Source organism: Amblyomma maculatum, chromosome 11 (genome assembly GCF_055883805.1).
Source record: "Amblyomma maculatum isolate TAMU_Amacu chromosome 11, ASM5588380v1, whole genome shotgun sequence".
Classification (NCBI taxonomy): Eukaryota; Metazoa; Arthropoda; class Arachnida; order Ixodida; family Ixodidae; genus Amblyomma; species Amblyomma maculatum.
Genome location: NC_139354.1, coordinates 94,171,592 through 94,194,117, shown reverse-complemented (window position 1 = coordinate 94,194,117; position 22,526 = coordinate 94,171,592). Strand labels below are relative to the sequence as shown.

Genomic DNA, 22,526 nt, shown 5'->3' with positions numbered 1-22,526 from the left:
TGGCCTTTTGTGCGTTTGGGTGCCAGGCGGAGATGCGCCGCGTCTTCTTGAAATTCACGCGGTGCTCGCCAGGAAACAATCTCGTAGGCACCGGCGTCCTATTGGTTCCTCAGCTGTAAAGAAAGTCGTCTCATTGGCTCCGATAAGCGCATTTCCGCCTGGTAACAAACACTGCCTGGAGAATCCTGAATAACGTGGACAGAGGGGTATTGGCGGCAAGTAAGGGTGGACGGCGACCATCCGAGCTGCTGCTCGGGACCCCTGCTCGGAAGATGTCGCGTATGCCTGACTGAGGTGTTGTTAATTTGAGTTTGTTGTTTAATTGGTACTACTGGATTCGCTTTAATTATTGTTTGAGTTCATCTTTATTAAATTCAGTTAACTTGTGTCATCAATCGGAATTGCCTGGTCCCTTTCTTCAATACGGCGGAGCCGTCGTGCCGTAACAAAAGTCCAACTTGCGAACACTTCGTTACACTATCATCACCATCGGACGCAATATCACGCACAGCCAGTCGTGGTAGATGACTTACAAATTCAAATATTGTTGTGACCTAGGTCACAAAATTGGACAAGTTGGAGCGGGAATAGAAACTGCAATATATATTTTGATAACTCAAAATGAAGCCTCAGTTCATGCTATGAAATGCCAATTACAACTAAGGTTGTTCCAGCGCACTGCTTCCCCGCCCAACAGTTGCCTTATTTTTAATATACGAGTGGAAGAATAAACAGGAGTATAAATTGAGGACTGATAATACGTAAAATGTGTACTATTCACTTGAGTTGGCGCCATGGAGAAAAGCGAAAAATATTGAGCTTCTTTATTACGTGGCCTTTGCCAGTACTCCAGATATATTGCTTGCTAACAGACAAAATTAGCATCATTGCAGTAAATTCCATAACGTACGTAATTTGAAATGCTCTATGAATTCACGACAAAGTTTGTGATTAGTTGGTTCCCGGTAAAAGAATAAAAACTCATTGATATTGTGTGTACAGCTATGAAGAGTTACGCATATGGAAGAATTTCGAAGGGCCACTCAATGAGGCAAAAAAAAAAATAACTGCGAGTATTCACTGAATCGAAATGGTGAGTGGAAAATACTGAAAACATTGCTTGCAGTATAGGTAACTGACCTCTCGCGTGGTGACTTAATTTTTCCAGGAACGCCATGAATTTTAGGTTAGTACATATAAATTTAAAATTGCACCACTTGTGAGGGATGAGAAAAGTCTGGTCTGTAAGTAATACCTTTTCCCAGATTTTTTGCGTCTTCACAGAGTGCATAAGATGCGAGAAGAAATAACTTATTTCATGTTGGGGTATTATATTCTCCGGTGTCCATCTACGATGCGGCCGCTTCGCCCTCAATGCTATCCTTTTGCGGCTGGGATGGTTTCAAGGTTTCAATCGCACGTTAAAAATTTCAAAAGAACCGCGCTCCGCGGTCGCTTCAGCGGTTGCTTTCGCGGTTGGAAGGGAGCGGCGCCGGGTCTATGAAGGTCGACAAAACATCCTTCCACCTCCCCCCTCCATACACAATACACTCACACTTCTCCTCACCACTACTTCTACACCGCTGCCTACGCGCTCCCCTCGCTCTCACGCGCTCGTTTCGTTTCCTGGAATTCGCCAGACGAGGGCGGCAGGCGGCGCTCGGGGGCCTCGTTCCCACAGCTGTTTTCTCCCCCGTCTCGTCGCCGTCGCGGAACCGGTTGCCGCCTCGGGAGAGGGCGCTCTCGCCGGATTGCCTTCCCCGCTGCACGGCACGCCACCGCCATTGAACGTTACCTCCCCGGCACGGCGACGGCGTCTGGCAGACAGGCCGCTCCTTCCAGCTACGCAAGCAAAACAGTCTCGCCGCGTCTGCAGCCATTTTGCTGTCGCCGTACTAGCTATGGTGGCTGTCCCTGAACCGCGTTTCAACGCACATGTCTTCATAGCACTCGTGAAGCCGTATCGATTCCTTTACGACAACAGAGAGCTGGGCTTCAAAGACATCGAGCTGAAGGAAAGGCGGTGGGCGATAATTGGAAAACAAATGGGCATCCCTGGTGAGTTGCACACAATGTGTTTCTTATCTGCATGCACTGACTTAAATTTCTTGTTTTCTTTTTCAGCTAAAGTTGCAATGAAGAAGTTTGCAAACTTGAAGGATCGCTGGAGACGTCTCAAGAATCTGGTGGAGGCATCGAGGAAACCGGGCGGAGAGGATCTGCCAAAGATCACGTGGCGTTATTATGACGCACTAGACGCCATGTTGTCGAAGGACCGCCTAGACACGTGAGTGGCACGCACCTAAATTGTAATTACTTGTCAGACGTAGACTTGTCATCAGCTTAACGTTCATTTATTGCAGGAATCATTCTGTATTCAGCGCATTCACTTTTTCAGGTTGCAATTACACGAGCTACCTTACGCCTTTTCTTGCCTGAATTCAGTCACTGTGGTCGCACATATAGAATGGATGCAGAATCCAGATTAAAGCGATGTAGTGTCACTTCAGCTATATTGGAAAAAATAATTTCAGTGTTATTGTCTTTTACACGTGCCCATTTCCGAACATACTCTGGTCGTGAGGATATAACTATAATTTTCATTTCATGCAGTTATAAATTATCTAACCAGCGCTTCCACATTGCGTATTAAGATATTTATGCATATAAATTTACTCTAAGTATCGGGCGCATACGTTCAATGAACAAGGTTCTTGGTCTAATTATAGCATGTACTTTAAAAGAACAAACTGTTATCAACATCGGCGAAGCTTTCCTATGTAGTCGCGGAAAGCTTACTAGAGGATCTATTGGTTTGAACGATGAGCATGTCATTTTCTACGACTGGTGATATCTGATGCCGGCCGTGACCTTTGATTTCAGCGTGTAAAGTTTGATCTCAAACCATTTCGTGACTGATATCTTATGAAAGGCTGGAAGACGGGACGTCTTTCGGCCTTTCATAAATTCGTTTTCCTATTTATTTCCACTGCGTAGACATTAATAAAGAAAAAAAAAAGACGTGGTGGTTGCGCTCCAACAGACTTGTATCAGTGGAATAGTTAGGTTATATAAGATTAATGAATGTTCTAAATTGAATAACAGTGCCGTGTGGGACAACTGGAAACATCAGAAGTGAACTGCGAAGAAGTGCTAGCAATTTTATTTTGACTTGAAAGGCAGAAAGAGGGTGGTTGCTGGCAAAGAAATTTGTTTTTTTTTTTTACTACACGCGGAAGCTTCAAACTGTCGGTTCAAGTTTTATTAGGGGGGAAGATGCTTATTGCAAAGGGCCTGGCGGGAATTTCGCATACGTCTGGTGAAAACTGCATGATTCTTGGGTAGTTCGATGACACATGGCATAATAGGCTTGGGAAGAAAAAAAAGAGACGGAACGACTGACGAAGAGTCCAGGCGCACATTATGCACACCTACTGCTGACTGCTATATTACCGAGACTGCTGTAGCGAATGTGATATGTCAAGACTATGAGCAGAAGAGAAGAAAATGTTTAAACTCAGATCACGTCCAGTGTCACCTTGCTGCATCCCCTAAGAAATGTTATTTTGACAGATGGACAGATCACTGACACAGTTTTCTTGTAGAGTGGTAACCTGCACAGCGTCCACAAGTTCGAAAGGTGTTTCGTCTTTGTCTCTGGCCGCAGTACAACATTTATCAAGAACGACATTGAACTAAACTACGTGCTATATGAAGCGTTAACTTTCACTGTATGTTTTCATCTCGTTCTGTATTCACAGGACCTCACATGCCCGCATTTAGTACAGTTACCACCGTAGGGTTACAATGCATTTAGTACAATTCACCACTTCTCAGGGGGCCAGTGCAATCTAGGATTTAGATTGGGCCTGCTTACGATTGTGACCATAACAATTAGGACAAATACGGCAGAACGTACCGCTGCTTCCTTTCTCGTATTTCTCGGCAATTCGATAGATAATCTTTCTAAGGAAAGTCTAATTGAAGTCAACGGGTGCGATTTTTTCATGTCATCTAGATGTGCTAAGCTTAGCCTTGTGCCCACCGATAAGAAAATCTCAAATTCTTCAGTCAGCTTTTAACCACAAAACAAAATTGGTCAGAAGTACAGACGGCATCGTGTGCATCACACGTTCTTGCGGTGGGAGTACACCGGCTAGCCTGGAAGGTGTTTAACTGAAGGGCTCCCAGAACATACAAAAGTGAAACTATAGAATATAAATATTTTAGCCTTTAACTAGTATAAACGTGGTAGCATGCCGTAATTTTTTTTAAAGAGATCTATCATGGCCAGAAACAAAGACCAGCTAACTAGCGAGAATGTGGATGCTCCGCAAATCACTGATTAGCGAGAAGAATATGGTAGCAAGCCGTCTCTATCCCTGCAAGAAGCACTTGTGGGCGTTATCCGGATCTCGCATAACATTACCTCTTTATTTTTTCCTATTTTGATTCTTTGTGGTGCCTGCGCAGAAATTTTTTTCGGAACGTCCATTTCGACTAACGGCCAGTACACGATGTATTCACATTGCCTAACGACTTGTTTTCAAATGCCTCGCACACGTCACAAGCATGACTTCCAGTTCAAACTTGTTTCAGCTTCTTTTTTTCTTGCCGCCCACAAAGAAAGCATTGCGTTTGTTTTGCGCTCCTTTTTACACAATGCTCATAATTGGCTAGTTCAAGTCGGTGAACATTTTAACTTCAAAATCATTTTCTGGTGGAAAAGTTCAATGTTCTGTACGTAATTCGGAACCTTTTAGAATTTTTCACGCTAGACTCCCTTTACCTTTCCCGTTCTCCATTGCAAAACCAAAACAACTACACACAGGTTGCGATTTCAGCGATAAAGCGTGGCTTCTTTTTATGAAAAAGGTCCCCCTTGTCATGTGCGCATTGCGTCATGCTTTAATTTGACCTTTCCCAAGAACACGATTATGCTAATTCAACCCGTGATACACGACTCCCCCTCCCTCATTATGCGACACCTGACAGCCACTACATTTGCGAGGGCGAGTGAAATGAAAGTGAGCCAACCCACCCCGCGCAATAATGGTTCGATCCATTATCTGCGAAGCATGCGCTTACGCACAGGCATCTCTCATTTACGAAAGTGACACGCAGGTGTGAGGATAATTGTTCTTTAATGCTCTTATACACTGGATTGAACATGATGGCGTGATATGATGCACGACGCTGCAAAAGTTGAACAGCGGGGTGTCGTGAGGTTTTTGACACTTGGATGTAATTCCCAACAATGAATTAGTTGTCGTGTATGGTGAACACTGCAATGCGCCGCCCTCGGTGAAGCTTTGGAGCAAATAGTTCAAAGAAGGACGTGAATGTTGCAAAGACGATCCAATACCGGGCCAAAGCCACCGTGTAATCACCCCCAACACAGCTGCAAAGGTTGATAATCTGATTAGACACGATCGAAGGACAAACATCGATGAACTGGTAGAGCGCTTGAAAATCAGTCACGGTTCGGTTCACATTATAATTCAGGACCATCTCGGTTATCGGCTCTTCTGTGCGCAATGAATGCCTAACATTTTGAACGACCGCCAGGAGACAGAGAGGTTGGACGCTGCCTTGACTCATCTGATCCGGTATCGCAATTAGGGTGACGACTTCTTATCTGCAATTGTGGCCGGGGACGAATCTTGGCTCCACCACTACGATCCTGAAACACGACGGCAAAGTTTACAGTGGAAACATTCGAATTCTCCGTCCCCAAAGAAAGTGGGCAATTGAAAAAACAGCTGAAGGGAACCAGATTCGTGTCGGATGATGACCTGAAAGAGTCAATATAGACTTTTTGAAGCAGCAACCAAAGGAGTTTTATGAGATTGAAATCACGCGACTCGTTAGTCAGTGGGACAAATGTCTAAATGGTCATGAAGACTACATTCAAGTAAAGTACGTCTTTTGTCATATATTTGCATTGGCTAGCTTTCATTTCAGTTTCCCTTTCATTTCACACCACCATATAACGAAAGCCAGTAAGCGTGCTTTTTTTGTGTGTGTGTTTGTTCAAAGCGCATTCACTTCGAGCAGAGTAGCCCCCATTTACGTAAAGAGCTGAAAGGAATTAATCAGCAGTTACTTCAGAGGTTAGTTAACATCAGGTTTGAAACAATACTTAAAAAGTAAATATTTTGGGGAAAATTTCTTGCATACGGCAACATTTTTGCCGGGCTGCGTTCTTGCGATTCTCTAGTGTCAGGCCTTGTTTCTTGACAAGGAAGAACATTCCCGCTTTACACCCTGCTCTAACAACGGCACGTGTATTTTGTTTATAGCGCGACTATGATGAAGCCGTAAGGATGAACGATCAGATTATATAAGTCATTCCGTCATTCTATACTATAGAAAGTAAGAATCGTGTGAGTATGAAAATGGGTAATCGAAAATGTAAAAGCTTTCGCTACACATCGTCTTTTCGATAGCTCTGCATTTACTGTTATATATGACAGAAATATTTGCTTGTTCGTTTATAGCATGGTAGGCTTACTTTCCGATGCTCAGATATATGTGAGCATGACCACCTCCCTACGCAATCGTTGAGGCTCCTTAAGGTTGTATTGTATTCGCAGATCACGTACAACACAGTTTTCGCCGCCGTGCGTTTTTATCCACGATTAGAGTGCTGTAACTAAGACGTTATCGAAAAGCTATCGAAGATTAATTGCAGGTTTGGAAGAGGGAGGCTCAGGTTCATTCGTATGCATGCTACCTGATTGTTTATTCGAATTCTTAATGGTATAACAGGTTGCCCAATGTACTGAGTCCTGCATTGCCTACGTGCACGTGGGTAGCCACATTAGCACTGTGCCATGAGGTATCATCTCATAAAGAAGGCAGATGACACTGTTCTACTGATAGTGATAGTGGTCATCACGGCGGGAGTTCTCATCTATATTTGTTGCTTGGGACGGGTTTACCAAACCTACTGGCCCCAATGATAGTGTTAACACGCATTTTCCGTGCAGACATATGCATAACGCGCAGTGGAATGACAGCCTTTCCTGCGCTTTTTCACTCTGTTAAGGCTAGTAGAAGGGTGGTGTGTTCCTGAGAACTGTAGTTAACACCGGTAACGGAAGCCAATTAGCCGGGATCAGGTCAGGCAATGCCAGAGCTTTGTCATGAATGAGTCGGCGATGGTTGTGTTTTCAAGTTTGTTGACTGAAATTATGCGTCTGTCGTGCTAGGTCCGCACATAGTTGCATGCAGCTTGATTTTAACTAATCTTTGGAACAAATCTCACGGAGTCCACAGAGAAATCAAGGTTTGTCTGTTCTCGAAGTGCTAGACACGGAACAATCTCGCTCCTGTAAAACTTTGTCTGCATCTTACTTTTTATAAATTTATTTGCACAAGAAATTCATTCTTGAGCCCATATACCAAGTGAAAATCAAGATCCTAGTATGGACATCGATGGGAATGCGTTTATTTTTTCTGACAGCGTGTCTAGGCTAAACATCTTTCGTCGAAGAATCTTTTTTACGAGACTGACTAACAGCATCAATATTTGCGGAATATTTTTTTCATCACAACCAAAAATACGGTGCTTTCTGTTTGTGCCCACTGAGCAGGCGGTTATGACACTTTGGGCTGGCCATTGATTTAAAGTTAACATCAGTGTTAATTTTAACGGCCCTACAAAAATGTCAGCTGGGCTGGCAGAGTTTAAGCCATACATTGTTCCATGTCTCTTTTATTGATCTTTCAACGTTTTCCATCATTATAACAATTTTTAAGTCTGGCGCTTGCTTTGAAGTTGTGAGCCTTCAAATCTGTTTTCTTCCGTCTCCTGCTGGAACCAAAAAAGAAGAATATATTGGGGAAAAATGTTAGAAGGGTTCAACGCTGCTGAACCGAATATGGAGCGGAAGCATTAGCTGCGGGTCACCGAACGTTCTTCTTCTTCTACTACTTCCTCTTCTTCTTTTTCTGTTTAGATAAGGGCATGGATACAGCACGCAGCGACGAGTGGTTAGACTGGCGTAATATTGCTTTCGCAACAAAATTCTACTCTTGAGCGAGAACGGTGTTGTGTTGAACAACTTTTGCTTTTCTGTCGGCTACCGTTTTCTCTAGTTTGCTGTAAACGACACACATTTTCAGCAATTTAATCTGGATTTGCTTCTATTGATAGGCTGCGCGAGTACAGGGCGAGACTGTGTAACGTGCCTGTGTCTCGGTAGTGCGTTGGTTTGCAGCTGTTATGCATTTGCTAAGCGACTGCTCCACAAGCTAGGCAAGACTACTATGGGTAGTCTTCTCCGTATTAAAACTTCCACAGCGATAGTTCGGCTACTAATGTCGTGGCAGTGTCATTTATCTATGTATTTCAGTATGCATAGTACTCTTCCGATCTGAACATCCATTGCTTTGCGCGGCGCATTCGGCATCGACTGGAGCCACTTTCACTTGTTTCAACCTCGGTGGATGTCTTCCCGTTCCGTGGGACCGAGCTTCGGACGGGCCTTTATGCACGGCACACGTACACTTCCTGTTTTGTTGGTCCTGCACCCCGTTTTGCTTTGTTGCCCCGGCGCGGCAGCCTGAGGGCCCTTCCCTCCCCTCCAGTGCGCCGGGGCAGACCGGTTGAAAGGACCCCGCCTCAGCGGCGCGCTCGACTGCCTAGTCGACTATCCGTGTACAACCCAGCTGCACCGGCTGCGTTTTGATGAAGGCGAAACGCGTGGGGCCCGTGTAAAAACTGTAATTAGAATGCACCCAGTGCGGGCAGGGGGAGAGCGTGGTTATCTCTCTTTCCAGACTTATTGTTTACATTCGAAATGGCATCGCACTTTCAGAGTGTTCTTCATTCGCTGTAGCATCGCTCATTCTTCCAGTAAGGATTTGTTGCATTTTCGACGGAGCCGCCTTCCATTCGTTCTACTTTGCACAAATAAAAGGAGGCAGCGATTGTTCACGCGTGGCGCGCCATGTTTTCTCTGCTTACGTCAGTTTCGACGTTAATACGCCGCGCAAAAAGAGACATTATCATCATCATCATCAACATGATTATAACCCTCTGCAGGGCGAAGGCCTCTCCCATATTTCTCCACTTAACCCGGTTCTGTGCTAGCTGCATCGACTTGACCCCTGCGAACTTCTTAACCTCATCCGCCCACCTTACTTTCTGCCGCCCCCTGCTACGCTTTTCTTCCCTTGGAATCCGGTTTGTTACCCTAAGCAACCATCGGTTATCCTCTCTTCGCACTACATGTCCTGCCCATGTCCATTTCTTCTTCTTGATTTCCACTAGAATGTCAATAACTTGATTTATTTTTCTGAAATTCACTTCATGATACGCTACCTTAGTGTCAAAACTTCTACTTCGATAGCTTCTGAGCATGTACTTCAGACCAATTTTTCCAAACCACTGACTATTTGAAACACGTGACTTACTTTTCTGACCTGGGCAAATCAGCTTTGCGAGCTCCATGTCAAAAGCGTTTTTTTTTTTTTTGTAACCTTCCTTTCACTCCGTCCTGAAACAAAAGATAGCCCACTCAGCGCACCTCCATTCAGTGCTGCAAAGAGGAAAGGGGAGGGGGAGGGGGGGGGGGAGAGTCTGCTGGCAGGAACGCGGGAGTGCCTGCCGACGATGAAAGCTGGTCTAGCCTGGTCGGGTTATAAATCTTGTAAATAAGCCACCTTCGCGATTGGGCCTGCTTTTAAACACTATACGCCTAAAAGGAATCTACCACGGCTCAGTTGAGAATCCAGATTGTATGTTCGTGATAGTATTACTGACGACTTCTTTTTTCAGAGATGACAGCTCAGCTAAGCGGTGCTTGAACGGGTGCAGATGATTAGTCCTCACCCCGTTTTCATCTTGCAACTCGAACGGCTTTCTGGTCCGCAGGCGACGAATATTTTTAAAGCTTGAGGGTTGCTCAAAAATATGAAAAAAAAAGTAAACGTGCAATGTTAGTAGCGCTTTTAGACGCTCGGTCCGGCTGCGGTAAGCTAAATAAATAGAAAAAATGCGCAGCACCCGCTTCTACGCATTTTTAAGTGCTGTTCTGCAGTTTTTAAGTGCTGTCGCCTTTTATTCTATACGACAGATAACTAACTGCTAAATTAGTGTGACTTTTTTATTGCTGATTTGACAAAGGAGCGTAGTTTAGCTTAAGTAACATCTGTTCTGCGTCTACCGTGCTAATTTTGAAGTCGTCGTCACATGGTACTAGATAACTTTCGCTTACTAAATGTTCTGCTCGAAAATTTGTGGAGGGCGTAATTTTATTCATTATTGAGCACTAAGCGCTCCCTAAGGATGCTCATGCGGAGCTTCGAAAAGTGAATCAGCAAATGCTTTTTTATACCGCAATGTAAACCGAATTCTTGTATACAACATTACAGCATAGCCTTTCAAGGGCTGCCGATGAACTTTTAGTTCCTATAGTAATATTTATCTGGCTGAGGAGTTTTAGCCGGAAATTAGCGTGCCACTGCTTTGGGAGATGGATTCCACTCACTTTGCCTATAAAATTGTGCACTGCCTTGATTTTTTCTTTCCAGTACTAGCGAGAATATCATGCTGCATCTGGACGCATCGAATGACGACAGGCAAGTACATTTATTTTGCACATGGCCGACAACTTATCTCTGCCTTTACAGTAACTTTAGGGCTCAAAATTGTGTAAGTTGAAAAACTGTGTTTAGTTCAGTTCATGACAGGAATCCCGTCGGGCCTTGCAGCCTTAAATATAAGCAGGATCAGCCACTACAGTAGTTTATAATTCGCTTTTATAGACCGTTTTCATGGACAGGGAGGAGAGCAGCATAGTGCCCTTTCCTCCTCTCGCTGTTTGGTGCGGCAGCCGAGAAGCAAAATGGCAGCGGCGACGTGAAAACGGTTTAGTGTATATTTTGTGTGTGCGTAATATAGGACTGGATACTTATTTATTTAATTGTATATACTGCAGGCATCGTTTACAGGAACGCGTGTAAGCATGTGCAATCTGTACAAGAGGGCTTTTGTGTCTTGGCAGGGATGTGTTTTATTGTATATTTACATTTTATTCACTCACGTGCTTCTAAACTACGACACGTTGATATACAGGAGGGTGTTTTCACGTTTACAGGAAATGCTTAGGACCTATAGTTTTCGATATATTTATCAATCAAATTTCTGGTTTTTCCGATTCGACTCCAAAACTAGACAATCGGCTCACGAGCTCGTGACGATCAGCCTTTCTGTAGCGCTACTACGCTGCACTGATACCAGCTCTGAGTGCGGCAAGTGGGCTTTCGAGCAAGATATGCAGGTACTGCTATTATGGGGAGCCCGCAATTTATTCTTCGTTATTAAATTTTTTTTTTTTCATTGCTGTCGATGGCCTCAGAGAATCTGCACTGCGACAGCATAGAAAATGTCGCTGGCAGAACTACCTGTGGCATGAGAGAGTTGGTGTACTTGCTGCGGGCTTCCAGTATATCGTTCTTCACCGCGAAGAAATTAAAAATGGGCAGCTGATGGCTGCTGCCCTGTCACCTGGTTCATATCGAAGATTCAGTCATAGGCAAGTGCTTATGCTTTAACAGCATTGCATGCCATGAACGTGGTATCCTTCACGGGTAGCACTCGCGTCGTAAAGTTGATCGAGGGCCTGCTCGCTCACCTGCGTTGGGGAATAGCTGTTTTGAGGTCTGCCAAGTCTTTGCCCTCAGTTGCGTGGTGGCGTACATACACTTAAGTTTTTTATTCGGACGAATGAGTACCTATATTAATAATTCGTTACGGAAAAATTGATTTGCATGAGTCCGCGAAGCGTTCATAAGCGAATCAAATAACCATCGCTCTTCTAAAGCCCGTTTGCGGAACTCGAACAGCTTTTTATAGACCCCACTGCAGTTCCTATGCGATTGACTAGGAATGATGAAAGTGATGCTTCTGCCTCGATAACACTGAAAGAATGGCGAACTCTTAAAGATAGCGTTCCTTATAGCGTACCTGCGCGGCGTCGCTAACAGCCGTTGATCTGACACGCAGACACGCAAAGCTGTACGCCGGTAAGCATTTTTGTCAACCAACTTCGTTTTTGGGCTATAGTAATCATGGTGCATGCATAATCTATCGCGGACCACATATTCTACGTTAACCAAATTGTAGCTAGACTGAGGGAAGAATTCTAGATGAATATTCTTACCTAATGTCGGTCGCGCTTCGCAGGCAACACGCTACAAATCGTGGAGGTCATTACAACCTTCTACAAATCGGCTTCCTATAGAGTGTTCATGAAGCACCAGTTTCCACCCTACCACTTGTGTCTGCATAGATCACAGTAAACGCGCTTATCAGATCAGGTAGAATTTTAACTGTTGGTCTTTATGAAAATATTACGATAAATACTCAGATTTTTTTTTTCCGAAACTTATGCGGACAGATTAGGTATTCTTGCTACAGTAAGACAATTAACGTGTACACTGCTTTTTACTAGTCAAGCGTGGTACCCACACTAGCGCTGTGAACATAGTTGCGATGTCGAATGGCCGATGACTCTCTGGTCTGTCATTCATATTATTCAAATAGAATACTCAGGCTAATCCTTTGAAAAAAACCTGCCAGCCAGCTCTTACGCGGCAATCAGTCTATGTGGTGCTGTCAGCTACTTTAAGTCTGACATCCCCTTAATACAACTCCTCAGACCTGTACCATCAGCCTCCGCACCTATTCTCAGGTGCGAGGGCCCTGCCTCGATATCATTTCACCGGTCAATATAGATACGGCTCGATGGGCCTATCGACCGTTGGCCATCTATAAGTTAGGTGACATAACTCCATTAGTTATTTCATTCGTCGCATTGTGAAGAACGAGTTCATACATCTGAACCTTAAGGCGTTCGCTCCAAACGGATGAAGGGAGTTCCAAAGTCCTCGAATTCCTGCACGAGGTGATAGGGTTGGGACGTCATCGCCCTGTCCACCAATCAGGATTCTTTTCCGCAAGAATATTTCTGACACGCTGAGCCGACGGCATTTCGATCGAACGGGCTGTATGCGCATCACATCAAATCATGACGCAAAGTTGTGTGTCAATGACGAAGGAATAGTACGCGACACACGATCGCAGTGACAATGCCGCAGACAACCAGTACATATATCTGCCGTACTCGCAGCTGGATTCGGTGCTGTGTAGCAGCGCCAGACGAAATGACTGCCGTCATGAGCTCGTCAGTCGATTGCGCTAACTATGGCCAGGGGTCTACACACATTGAGCGTCTAAGCTTAGAATCGGACGCAAAAAAAAAAAAGCATGGAATTTGATCAATAAATGTCCCATTACCTATGGTACTTTACCATAGGCTGTAAGCCGTATGTAGGCTTCAATCCGTAGGCTTTTCCCATTTTCAGTTGCAGCATGCAGCGTATAAGGAGCACTTGAATATAAAGGTTACGAATTTCAGTAACCTACTCGAATTACCATGGCCAATACATCTTTATCTTGTGTTTGACGAACTGCATACACACCGCGTGCAGGGGCATCTGCCATACTGTCGGGGCCATTTTTTTTCATAAATAAGTAATATATAAGCAATGAGCAAAAGTTTCTAGTCTTTATCAATCTCGCAAAACAAAAAGTGCGTGTTGAATGTGGTTGCACGAAAAATATGCAACAAAAATGTTGGTAAATTAACCACACGTGAAATTTGTCTTGCAGGATTTGCCACCAGGATCCGGATGACGATCACGAAAGGTACGGATGCCTAAAATTGTGCATACGCTTGCTTGTATGGATGCGTGAGTACCGCTGGTAACATTGTTCACGTAACGTTTCAAGTGATGATGGCAGTGCTTCAGGGGGCAGTGACAAGGGTAATAATCAGTCGATAAATTGAGCTGCTTTCTAATAAGTCTTGATTTCGAAAGATACCTGCGCATCATACTCGCCTATAGCCGCAGAGCAATTTGCCATGTACGCTGTGCCCGCTGGCTCGTTTCGCAGATTGATTTCCCCTGCTTTTACTTTCCTTGAGCTGATCCAACTTCTTTTAAGCCCCGAAGCTCTAGTTCACTTAATAAGATGCTCGCGAGTGCTTATATCGGGGACGTGGGCTTGATATCGGCCGCTGCAGCAGCGTGTCTATGGTGGCGAAAAGGGAGGCGTCCTTGTTCTGACTCACTGAAAATCTGCGCTGGGAGATTGGGGAATCTATAGTGACTGCTGCGGCTGCTGTCCACTCTGTTGTTACGATTGTTTTTTTTTTCCTCGAGTCCGGAGCTTAACAGGACCGCCTCCTGCCCCTCGGTAATTGGCACTGCGCATTGATCGTGAAATTTATTACTTAGGCAGCTCCATTCCATGTTTAGCAGGCCTGTCTTCTTCCTGCAGTGTTTGAATTTAGTGATATAGGACCCAGGTGTCTTATAGGATTAAATATGTACTGTGCGATTTCAGTGCATAAGCCTTTGGTAGTCGAAATTTCTGGAGCCCTCAAATACCGCGTCCGTCACAGTGGGCGACGCTCTGGGGCTTTAAAAGTTGATAAACATAACTGGGCTGCATTGCACTGCATTATTACTTCGTTTGTTTAAATTTTAACATAAGATCTGTGCTTGGTTTTTCAGCTACGTTCTTGAAGATGGCGACGAGATCGAAGAACCGGAAGAAACGCAACCTCCAGAGCCTGCCAACCACAAGAGAAAACGGGCGCGTACAAACAGCGCCGGCAGCGCACATGTGTCGAACAGTGAGGCGCAGCCTTTACCGGAGTAAGTACTTTATCGCATGTCGTAGTTTAACACATCTCTAAATCGTCTGTGCACGTGTCACGCCACATTGCTACCTGTATCAAAAGTTCAAAACTACAGAGGACACGTTAATTGATCTCTTACCGCGGAGTAATCAGAAGGATACTCAGGAATGGCAGCTTTTGCGCACGTTTGATTGATTAAAGGTATATTTTAGTTGTGTGCAAAACAAAAGTAATAAAGGCGCGCATCACAGTCGGAGTCGGTCTGACCATATTATAAGCCTTTGACCTGTTTTCCGCGGCATGGTTCAAGCTTTCTTTTTTTTTTTTTTTGCTTTTAGAAACCGTCCACATATTTGTTTCCCAGCATTCGCATAGAAGGAAGAATTTGGCTCTATATGAACAGTTGGAAACGTATTTGTGTTTGTTTCAGGACAAAGATTGAAGAGCCACCTTCCAATGATGACATTGACAAGGTGGCCGGAGTTCTGTTGGATACCATCAAAGCGGTGACGCAGCGAGAAATGCCCCATCGGTGCACAATGTTTTTCAATTTCATGGGGGAAACTGCAAAGTCGCTGTCAACAGAGAAGCAAGATTTGCTGATGAAAAATTGCCATATGGCTTTGTACGAGATACAGTACGGAGAAAATAAGTGAATAAATATCCACGGCGAGAAAAATATTTAAGCCTACAGGATTTGCATCAACTGTTGGATCATGTCATTCTGAACTCGTTCATTCGAGCAAAAAGCTTGTTTACGCATAAAATTTTTTTCTTTTTTTTGTCTAGGCAGAGCTACGAGGCGTTATGTAGGCGACTTTGATGTCCATGGTTGTCCAGCTCAATTATGGCAGGCCCCGATGTTTAAGCAATAGTCTGTATCATCCAGCCGGCGTCGACGCCCATGTGGGCTGATAAGCGAGTTTCGTTAAAGGGGTAGGGGCATCAAAGTTTTGGGCTGTACATCTGCGTTGTAAAAGTGCGTAGCGATTCTTTAAGCATAGGGCATGGTGTTCGAAGCCCTAAATTGCATTAAATAACTTGGTATCGTATTATTAGTATGCAGCCGTTTCGGTTCGTTGTTGCCAGGTTTTTACTTGGCGTCAAGAAATACCTCAAATGTCATGTTGGCCAAAAACTTGCGACGTCAAGGAGCAGGCCTGTGTTCTGCTCTGTTTGCAGTGTGACTCCACCGTAGGCTCTCATGGCGCACTCACACTGCGGAAAGAGTTGGTCAACTGTATCTAGTTTACTGTAGGCAACTACAACTGCAAACATGTTTGCGTCGTTTTGGCGATCCTGTCAACACGAAATATTCGGAAACGTGCCGTTGTCGCCTGCGAACAACTATCGCCACTTCGCTCTCCAACAACATGTTGCTCGTAGCAGGGCCGATATCGGCTACTCGCTTCGTTACAATATTGCCCAAATTCTCTGCGAGCGGCTGGGAAAAAATAAAAAGCGGGAGAGGCTTTGATTATGAAGCAGCGCGCGTAAATGTTCGCGAGTATATAGTTTGAATCGCACTGATCTAGGCAGCCCTTTCGTGCACCGTTTTGGGCGCCGCTTCAGTGCGAATCTGGTAATCGTTTAGAGAAAATTTACAAATCTTAGCGAATGAAAACGATTATCGAGTACAGTTTTGGAAACAATGAACAGAAATTGACAATTGCTTACATCGCAGGACGTGCGTACAATCACCACGAATCGCCGGTGTGACCCGGTGCGCCGAGAAATGCTGCAAGCGGCCCGGTACAGTCGTCGGCGCAAAATTAAGCTGATTGAGGACAGTCGCCATAGACACGTTTTATCGAGCTTATTTTATTATGAGATAACACCCTATAGTAAAGTGGTGACGGAAGACGAACCTTAATTGCCGCGTTCAGTCACTGACCCATTCAGAGTACCGCTCTGCGAAACCGACTATATATAGGCCCAGTGATGAGTAGGGTAGGCAAAGAGCAGCGCAGTTCGTCGCCCGGCGCGTCCGCGGAGGCGCCATCACCGAAGGCTCTGCACTTGTGCAGACATGCTACTGCAGCACGAGTATAGCAGGCAGTCCTGGTAACATTGTCTTTTCTGGTACAGCGTCAAGGAGTGCTACACTGCATGCGTCACTGCTGCGCCGCCGGCCACTCCGGTCTCGGCTACGGCGACCGACAACAACGCCGTCCTTCGACCATTGCCGCGCCGTCGGCTGCAGCCTTTGGAAATTTTACGCAAGGAATACTACCAATAAGCATAATCTTGGCTACATTAAGCTGTCGTGCGGTCCGTCCGTTAAAAACTGTTAGAGCGCTACGGGTGCAAAAGACGACCGGAACGAGCTGACCAGCAGTATCGTTTTTTGCGTCAGAAAACTGTGTAATAATTAACGTCACAAATATTTGATTATGGTTTTGTCAGGGAACCTACATCACAGTCAATGCGCTAGCGATAGGTTCGGAATGCAAGAAAGGGCATGTCCACAAACGTTAAAAAGGAATGAAAATATCTTCTACGCTTCCCATGAGTCTAATGACTGTGATGATATTCAAGCACAAAGGAAGCACGTGATAAGCTTTGCACAACCTTATCATTTGGTGACTCTACACCTTTAAAATGTGGCAAGTTGTCAGGGTGCGAACGCTAAACAAGACAATGGAAGATCATTCCAACAGACGTCTCCCAGTCCGCAAAAATTGCAGTGTCAGAAAAGCCCGCGTCTAGGCATGGGCATGAATGATATATTACGGCTTGGTGAACAAAAACGGCCTTTTCTGGCGCTTCTGCCTGCTTTGAGGAACATATATCTTCCACCTGCGAGACAATGTGCAATTTTAATCTCAGGCTGTGCATTAGCTGTATAACATAAGACAAGGATGTGCCGCCCACCCCAGTACGCGCACCGATTACCGATTCTGTCTTGGTAAAAGGGACAATGTGTTCGGTTCAGTTTAGTTTTCGGAGTTTTATGTCCCACAGCGACGAAGGCTATGAAATTTTGACCACCTGGTGTTCTTTAACGTGCACTAACATCGCACAGCACACAGGCGCCTTGCAATTCGCCACTATGGAAAAGCGGCCGCCGAGGCCGTTATTCGATTCCGCATCCTTCGGAACGGTAGTCCAGCGCCGTAACAAACTGCGCCACTCTTGTTTTTTTCTTTACTGCGAAATTTCTAATCAGATTTTATACATAATGAACATTATTCCACAAACACACAACATGGGTTAAAACCACGCGATTTCGGGCGGCGTGATTCATTACAAATCAGGCATGTGCAGCAACGCTTCCATTCTCGAATGCCACTCAGGCACTTCGCATTGTGTCTTGAAAGCATGAATAACACTAGCTCGCAACGGCTTCGCGAAAAACTGCCGTATTTTCCTCGCATAAACGTCTGCATGCCTGAAAGCTATTCTGGATCGCCAGATACTGTGCAGGCCCAATAACATGATCATGTGCAGCGGTAGCCTATCATCATCTTCGACTGGTAAAATTGAATTTCAAATGCATCCACTGGTAGGTCTTTTTTAATTGTTCGCCGTGGAATATCGCAGAAGAAAACGTGTTCGATAGTTTCTTGTTTGCGGCATATGAAACAGCGATTTCTCCAAGGTACAAAAAAAAAATCTTCATTTCTAACAAGGCTTACCTTCTAGTGTATTGCCATGGAGCTTCAAAAAGAAAGTTTTTGCTCCCCTGGGTACAGCCATTTTATACTCGTTTAAAGACTGAATTCCATGGACCTGCATAGTACAACTCTTGTGGGGTGGTCTAAGGTATTCGGAAAACGTGCACTTCAGTAATATGTTTCTTGCTAGAACAAGCGGGGTCCGTACGGAAGCCCTGAAATCCTACCAAACTCTTGAAACTCAGATTACCACACATGTTGGAAATGCGCTCAATGAAAACATGGAGATCGGGTATTTATTTCGAAATTCCCTTTACAAAAGTCACTGCCTAGCAGCACGGAGCGTGGGCTCGGCAGCGTGACTAAAGACAGCAGCGTACGCACTAGCTCTGTGCTTGGCTGAACGGTTTCTATCTGAAGTACGAACACTTACATTCGATCTGGGAAACACAAGAGGTCTTCAAACCTCTGTTAAGGCAGGAGGGAACATTACCTCTTCGCAGTTCCACAAAGTTGTAAAGAGCGCTGCTTTGCTGGGCGCCGGGCTGCACTTGTAGCACACGGAGGATTTGACGACTGCCAACCTTAAAAACCGAGTAGAACGGATTTCTCCGACGCGTCGTGAAAACGTCTATATTCGCTGGTTGCAATACTATGCAAATGCGAGAATTACAGCTACATAAGCATAGCTTTCAGAGAATCCCCTCGTCTTGGACTTTGGTTCGCTTACTGTGTATGGTGCGTTTATGAATTCGGCACGCATCAGAACCAGCAAAGCGTGTTTTGTACAGAATTGAGTACATACCCTTAAGGATTCTACTAAACGGTAGCAGGCTTTAAGACAGCGGTCGAAAGTGACCGGCCAGACCTCAATATTTTTGAGGTGCCTGCAATGCTAGTCAGTGGAATGGTGCCTGCATTCCGAGGTCCGCGATTTAGAGCGGCGCCGGCGAAGGAGCATGTTACCCACGCGAGAACGCCTCGCCATGTGGCATATTGTGCCGAATGACCAATGCCCAAACTGCGGCCCCATGGAAAGCACGAGGAACATGTTCTTTGAATGCCCAGTCGTGCTGGTCATGTGGCGCTTAGTTAGAAGGATGTTCTCCGTGCACGGTGGCCCTGGCGCGAGGCCACCACGCGGATGTTTTGGGCGGCTAGTAGTCGCCTGCGTATATTTTGTGCTGTGGAAGAGGCGTTGCCTTGCTGAAGTCCGTAGACAACCAGCCAGGGCCATGTACCCAGCGCTGCAGCGACTACGTCTTCTATTGTGGAAGTATATCTCTGATCAACTGGACAGAGATGGAGAGGCGCGGTTTCTGCAGCGCTGGCATACCCGTTTCTTCGCCGTTATTGTTGTTGTGGCTGTATAGGAAGAAGGAAAAGAAAATGCGCGGGCCTGCTACTGGCTCTGTAGCTGAGCCACCTCCGCTGCCTCGTGCAGACAGAAGAGGAAAGGCAGAGGGAAAGAAAGAAGCGCGCCGCAACAACAGCCGTCGTCCGCCACCGAAGCGGTGGCGGGTGCAATGACGGCCTACAACAGATAAAAATTCGGACAGGCTAGCACCCGCCGCAAGCGGCGGTGATCTTCCTGTCCCAGCCCCATCAGGGGAGAACATCCGCTGCGGGAAAGCGGGTGAGGTGGCTTTAGGTGAAGGGTGGCTGTTCCTGGCCCTACAGGAAAGACGCGTGCCGCAACAAAGTGCCAGATACTGGGCCTTTCCCATCCAGTGAACCAATAATTATAATTATTATTTATACAATATTAGCATTATTATAATTTTAGTAGTAGTAGTAATATTATTACTGATGACTTTCTCACTGGTACACGACAGCGATGGAATGCATTATACTACGATTCCATCATGAATTGCATGTGAACATGCGGGACCATACTGCTGGCATGCCCTTGGGGAGCCTTAGAGAATCCAGCGATCGTGGCGAAACGAAGAGGCGTCCATGTGCTGTGCGATGTCAGCGCACGTTAAAGATCCCCAGGTGGTCGAAATTACTCCTTAGTCATCCACTACGACTCCCATTATTCTCTTTCTAATTTCTCTCCCGCCTTCCTCCCTTCCCTTACGGCGCGAATCAGATGTCCACAGAAAACAAGTGAGGCAGTTACCGCGCCTTTCCCTTCCTATATATCAATCAGGTTTTTTGGAGATTCCAGCTTCTTCAATACGGCATTTGCAGCACTGGAATAAACTAAATGCCGAATACGAATTTCTTCAACGCAATGTCTGGACGAGTTGGTAGGAATACATAGCTAACATATTTGCACAAACAGGGACAGAGAAAGCGTATATATATATAGGGACACAAGTGATAATATTGGGATTCTCTGTCTGTGTACATGTACTCTTGTTAGATAAGCAAGAAATTCTTGGAGCCCTGCTATTGACCTCGTATACCATTCAGCCGTCTGCACTCACGATTGGTCAGCGTCCAATGTGATTTGGTCGGAAGGACGCAAATATAAATGCTTGTTCGTTCGAACAAAATTATTTGAATGCGAGAGCATTCTTAGCCGCAAAAATCTGACTGCTCTCAATTTATTATCGGTTGCTGACTGATCATGACGTCCGTCGCTTTGGTTTTTTTTTTTCAGGGCTTAAAAACGCAGCATCAAGAGCTTCCTTGAAGAAACATGTGCCGTTCTCCTTTTTTGATTGATTACCGTATTCCACAGAGCAATTCAGAAATCGACAGTAAATTGTCACCACACGAGAGCGACTCTTCCAAGTTGCCAGCAGTGGAGTGTTTATCCGTTCAGCCAAGCCTCACCTTTCGCCCTTCCTCCGATACGGCATTACTGGCGGATGAGCAAGAAGTCTTCACATGGGCAGATCCCTGACATTCGTTGACACTTCCTGAGGTTTGAGCGCACTTCTGGTGTGCTGCAATGAGAACATTTTAAGGAGAAATTTCAAATCACTCTAAACAGTGTTTCTCAAAGGGTGGTTTATGAAGAGACTGGTATCCGCAAAATCCACGACCCCCCCCCCCCCCCTCCAAAAAAAAGAGACAAAGAAAGAAAAGAAAAATTCCGTTCTGGTTCTGGCCTGGCTAGGCAGTTCTGCAGGGTGAAAAGCGCGGAGGTTAAGAGCTGAGTTTAGTTTATCGAAGCAAAAGAAACGCGAGAGTTGTGCAGAAACGGAGATTGCGCGATATTGACAGAGAGAGAGGGAGCGTTTACGGCGTTTGCTGATGCCGGCATCGGTGAAACTCGAGCTCTTGCTGCTGAGCTGGACGGAGTGGCAATGCAAAGAGCCTCGGGTGTCCGGAGAAGAAATGGCCCTGCGTTGGGAGAACTCCAGTCTCTTCTAGCGACAGGCACACCGTCGCTGACACGTCGGCTCTCCCCACGTCCTCTGCAGGCTGTGGCCATTTTAGCCTTGACTTAGTCCTACTTGCGGGATTCTCCCCCCCCCCCCCTCCTCCCCCCCCCCTCCCTGTTTTCATCTTGTCCCAGACCACTTTCACGGGTCCAAAAGTGGCCTGCAGCAGATCCATGGCTGAGAACCACCGCTCTAAGCAATTGCCTTTGGTAGATAGCTGTAATTTATTTTTAATTTAGTTGCCAGCTTTCCGTGAGGAACGATCGTGCATTTTGTCGACTTCGCATAGGCAGTGTTGGCGATACAACCTATCTAGGCAACCAAACTAGACTATAATTACGCGCCCAATCTCTACGTTTCCAAAAGTAAAATGCGTTGTCGTGTCAGATATGGCGCGACTTATAATACTGCTAACGTCTCACTTGCACACAAAAGCATGGAGCTCAACACCCGCGGAGGGTCTAGTTGTCTGTTAGATTTCACGCTGGAGCTAGGAAATGGCTCTAACCTCCGTCGCCGGCGCTTTGTGAGGTAAATGAAGAAACAAGGCAGTTAAAAATGACAGAATTATCAGTTAAACGAAAGCATTAATGAAGAACTTGAGGGCAACTAGTATTTATGTTTCTAGAAAAACAAGTAAATGGAATAAAAGCTGCAAAACTTGTATTGGTCCACAGAACCAATATACGCGGAAGCGCATACAGAAAGGCAGTAAGTTTGATACGGATACTATTCTGAAAACGACGAGGAGACAACTTACAAAATCTAAACTCCCCTATTACCTACATGTGGCCATTAGGAAAGCGTTTTTATCCCAGCAAACACACTCTCTCTGTGTAAAGGTGCGG

General features: G+C 45.4%; 1 protein-coding gene across 1 annotated transcript; it reads left to right on the top strand.

Annotated features, from left to right (window-relative positions):
* The first annotated feature begins 1,686 nt into the window (after nt 1–1,686).
* LOC146174420 (uncharacterized) lies at nt 1,687–15,401 on the top strand. Its single transcript, XM_084583301.1, has 6 exons — nt 1,687–2,058; nt 2,125–2,287; nt 10,543–10,590; nt 13,685–13,720; nt 14,593–14,736; nt 15,151–15,401. The coding sequence occupies exons 1-6, from the start codon at nt 1,902–1,904 to the stop codon at nt 15,374–15,376; spliced, it is 774 nt and encodes a 257-aa protein (XP_084439427.1). The 5' UTR covers nt 1,687–1,901; the 3' UTR covers nt 15,377–15,401.
* The last annotated feature ends 7,125 nt before the right edge of the window (nt 15,402–22,526 follow it).

Bases quoted from the DNA above. Each gene is read 5' to 3' on its own strand.
- LOC146174420 (XM_084583301.1), top strand. From the start codon at position 1,902: ATGGTGGCTGTCCCTGAACCGCGTTTCAACGCACATGTCTTCATAGCA. The intron at 2,288-10,542 runs GTGAGTGGCACG...TTTTCTTTCCAG, and splicing joins TCGAAGGACCGCCTAGACAC to TACTAGCGAGAATATCATGC. The intron at 10,591-13,684 runs GCAAGTACATTT...TTTGTCTTGCAG, and splicing joins GACGCATCGAATGACGACAG to GATTTGCCACCAGGATCCGG.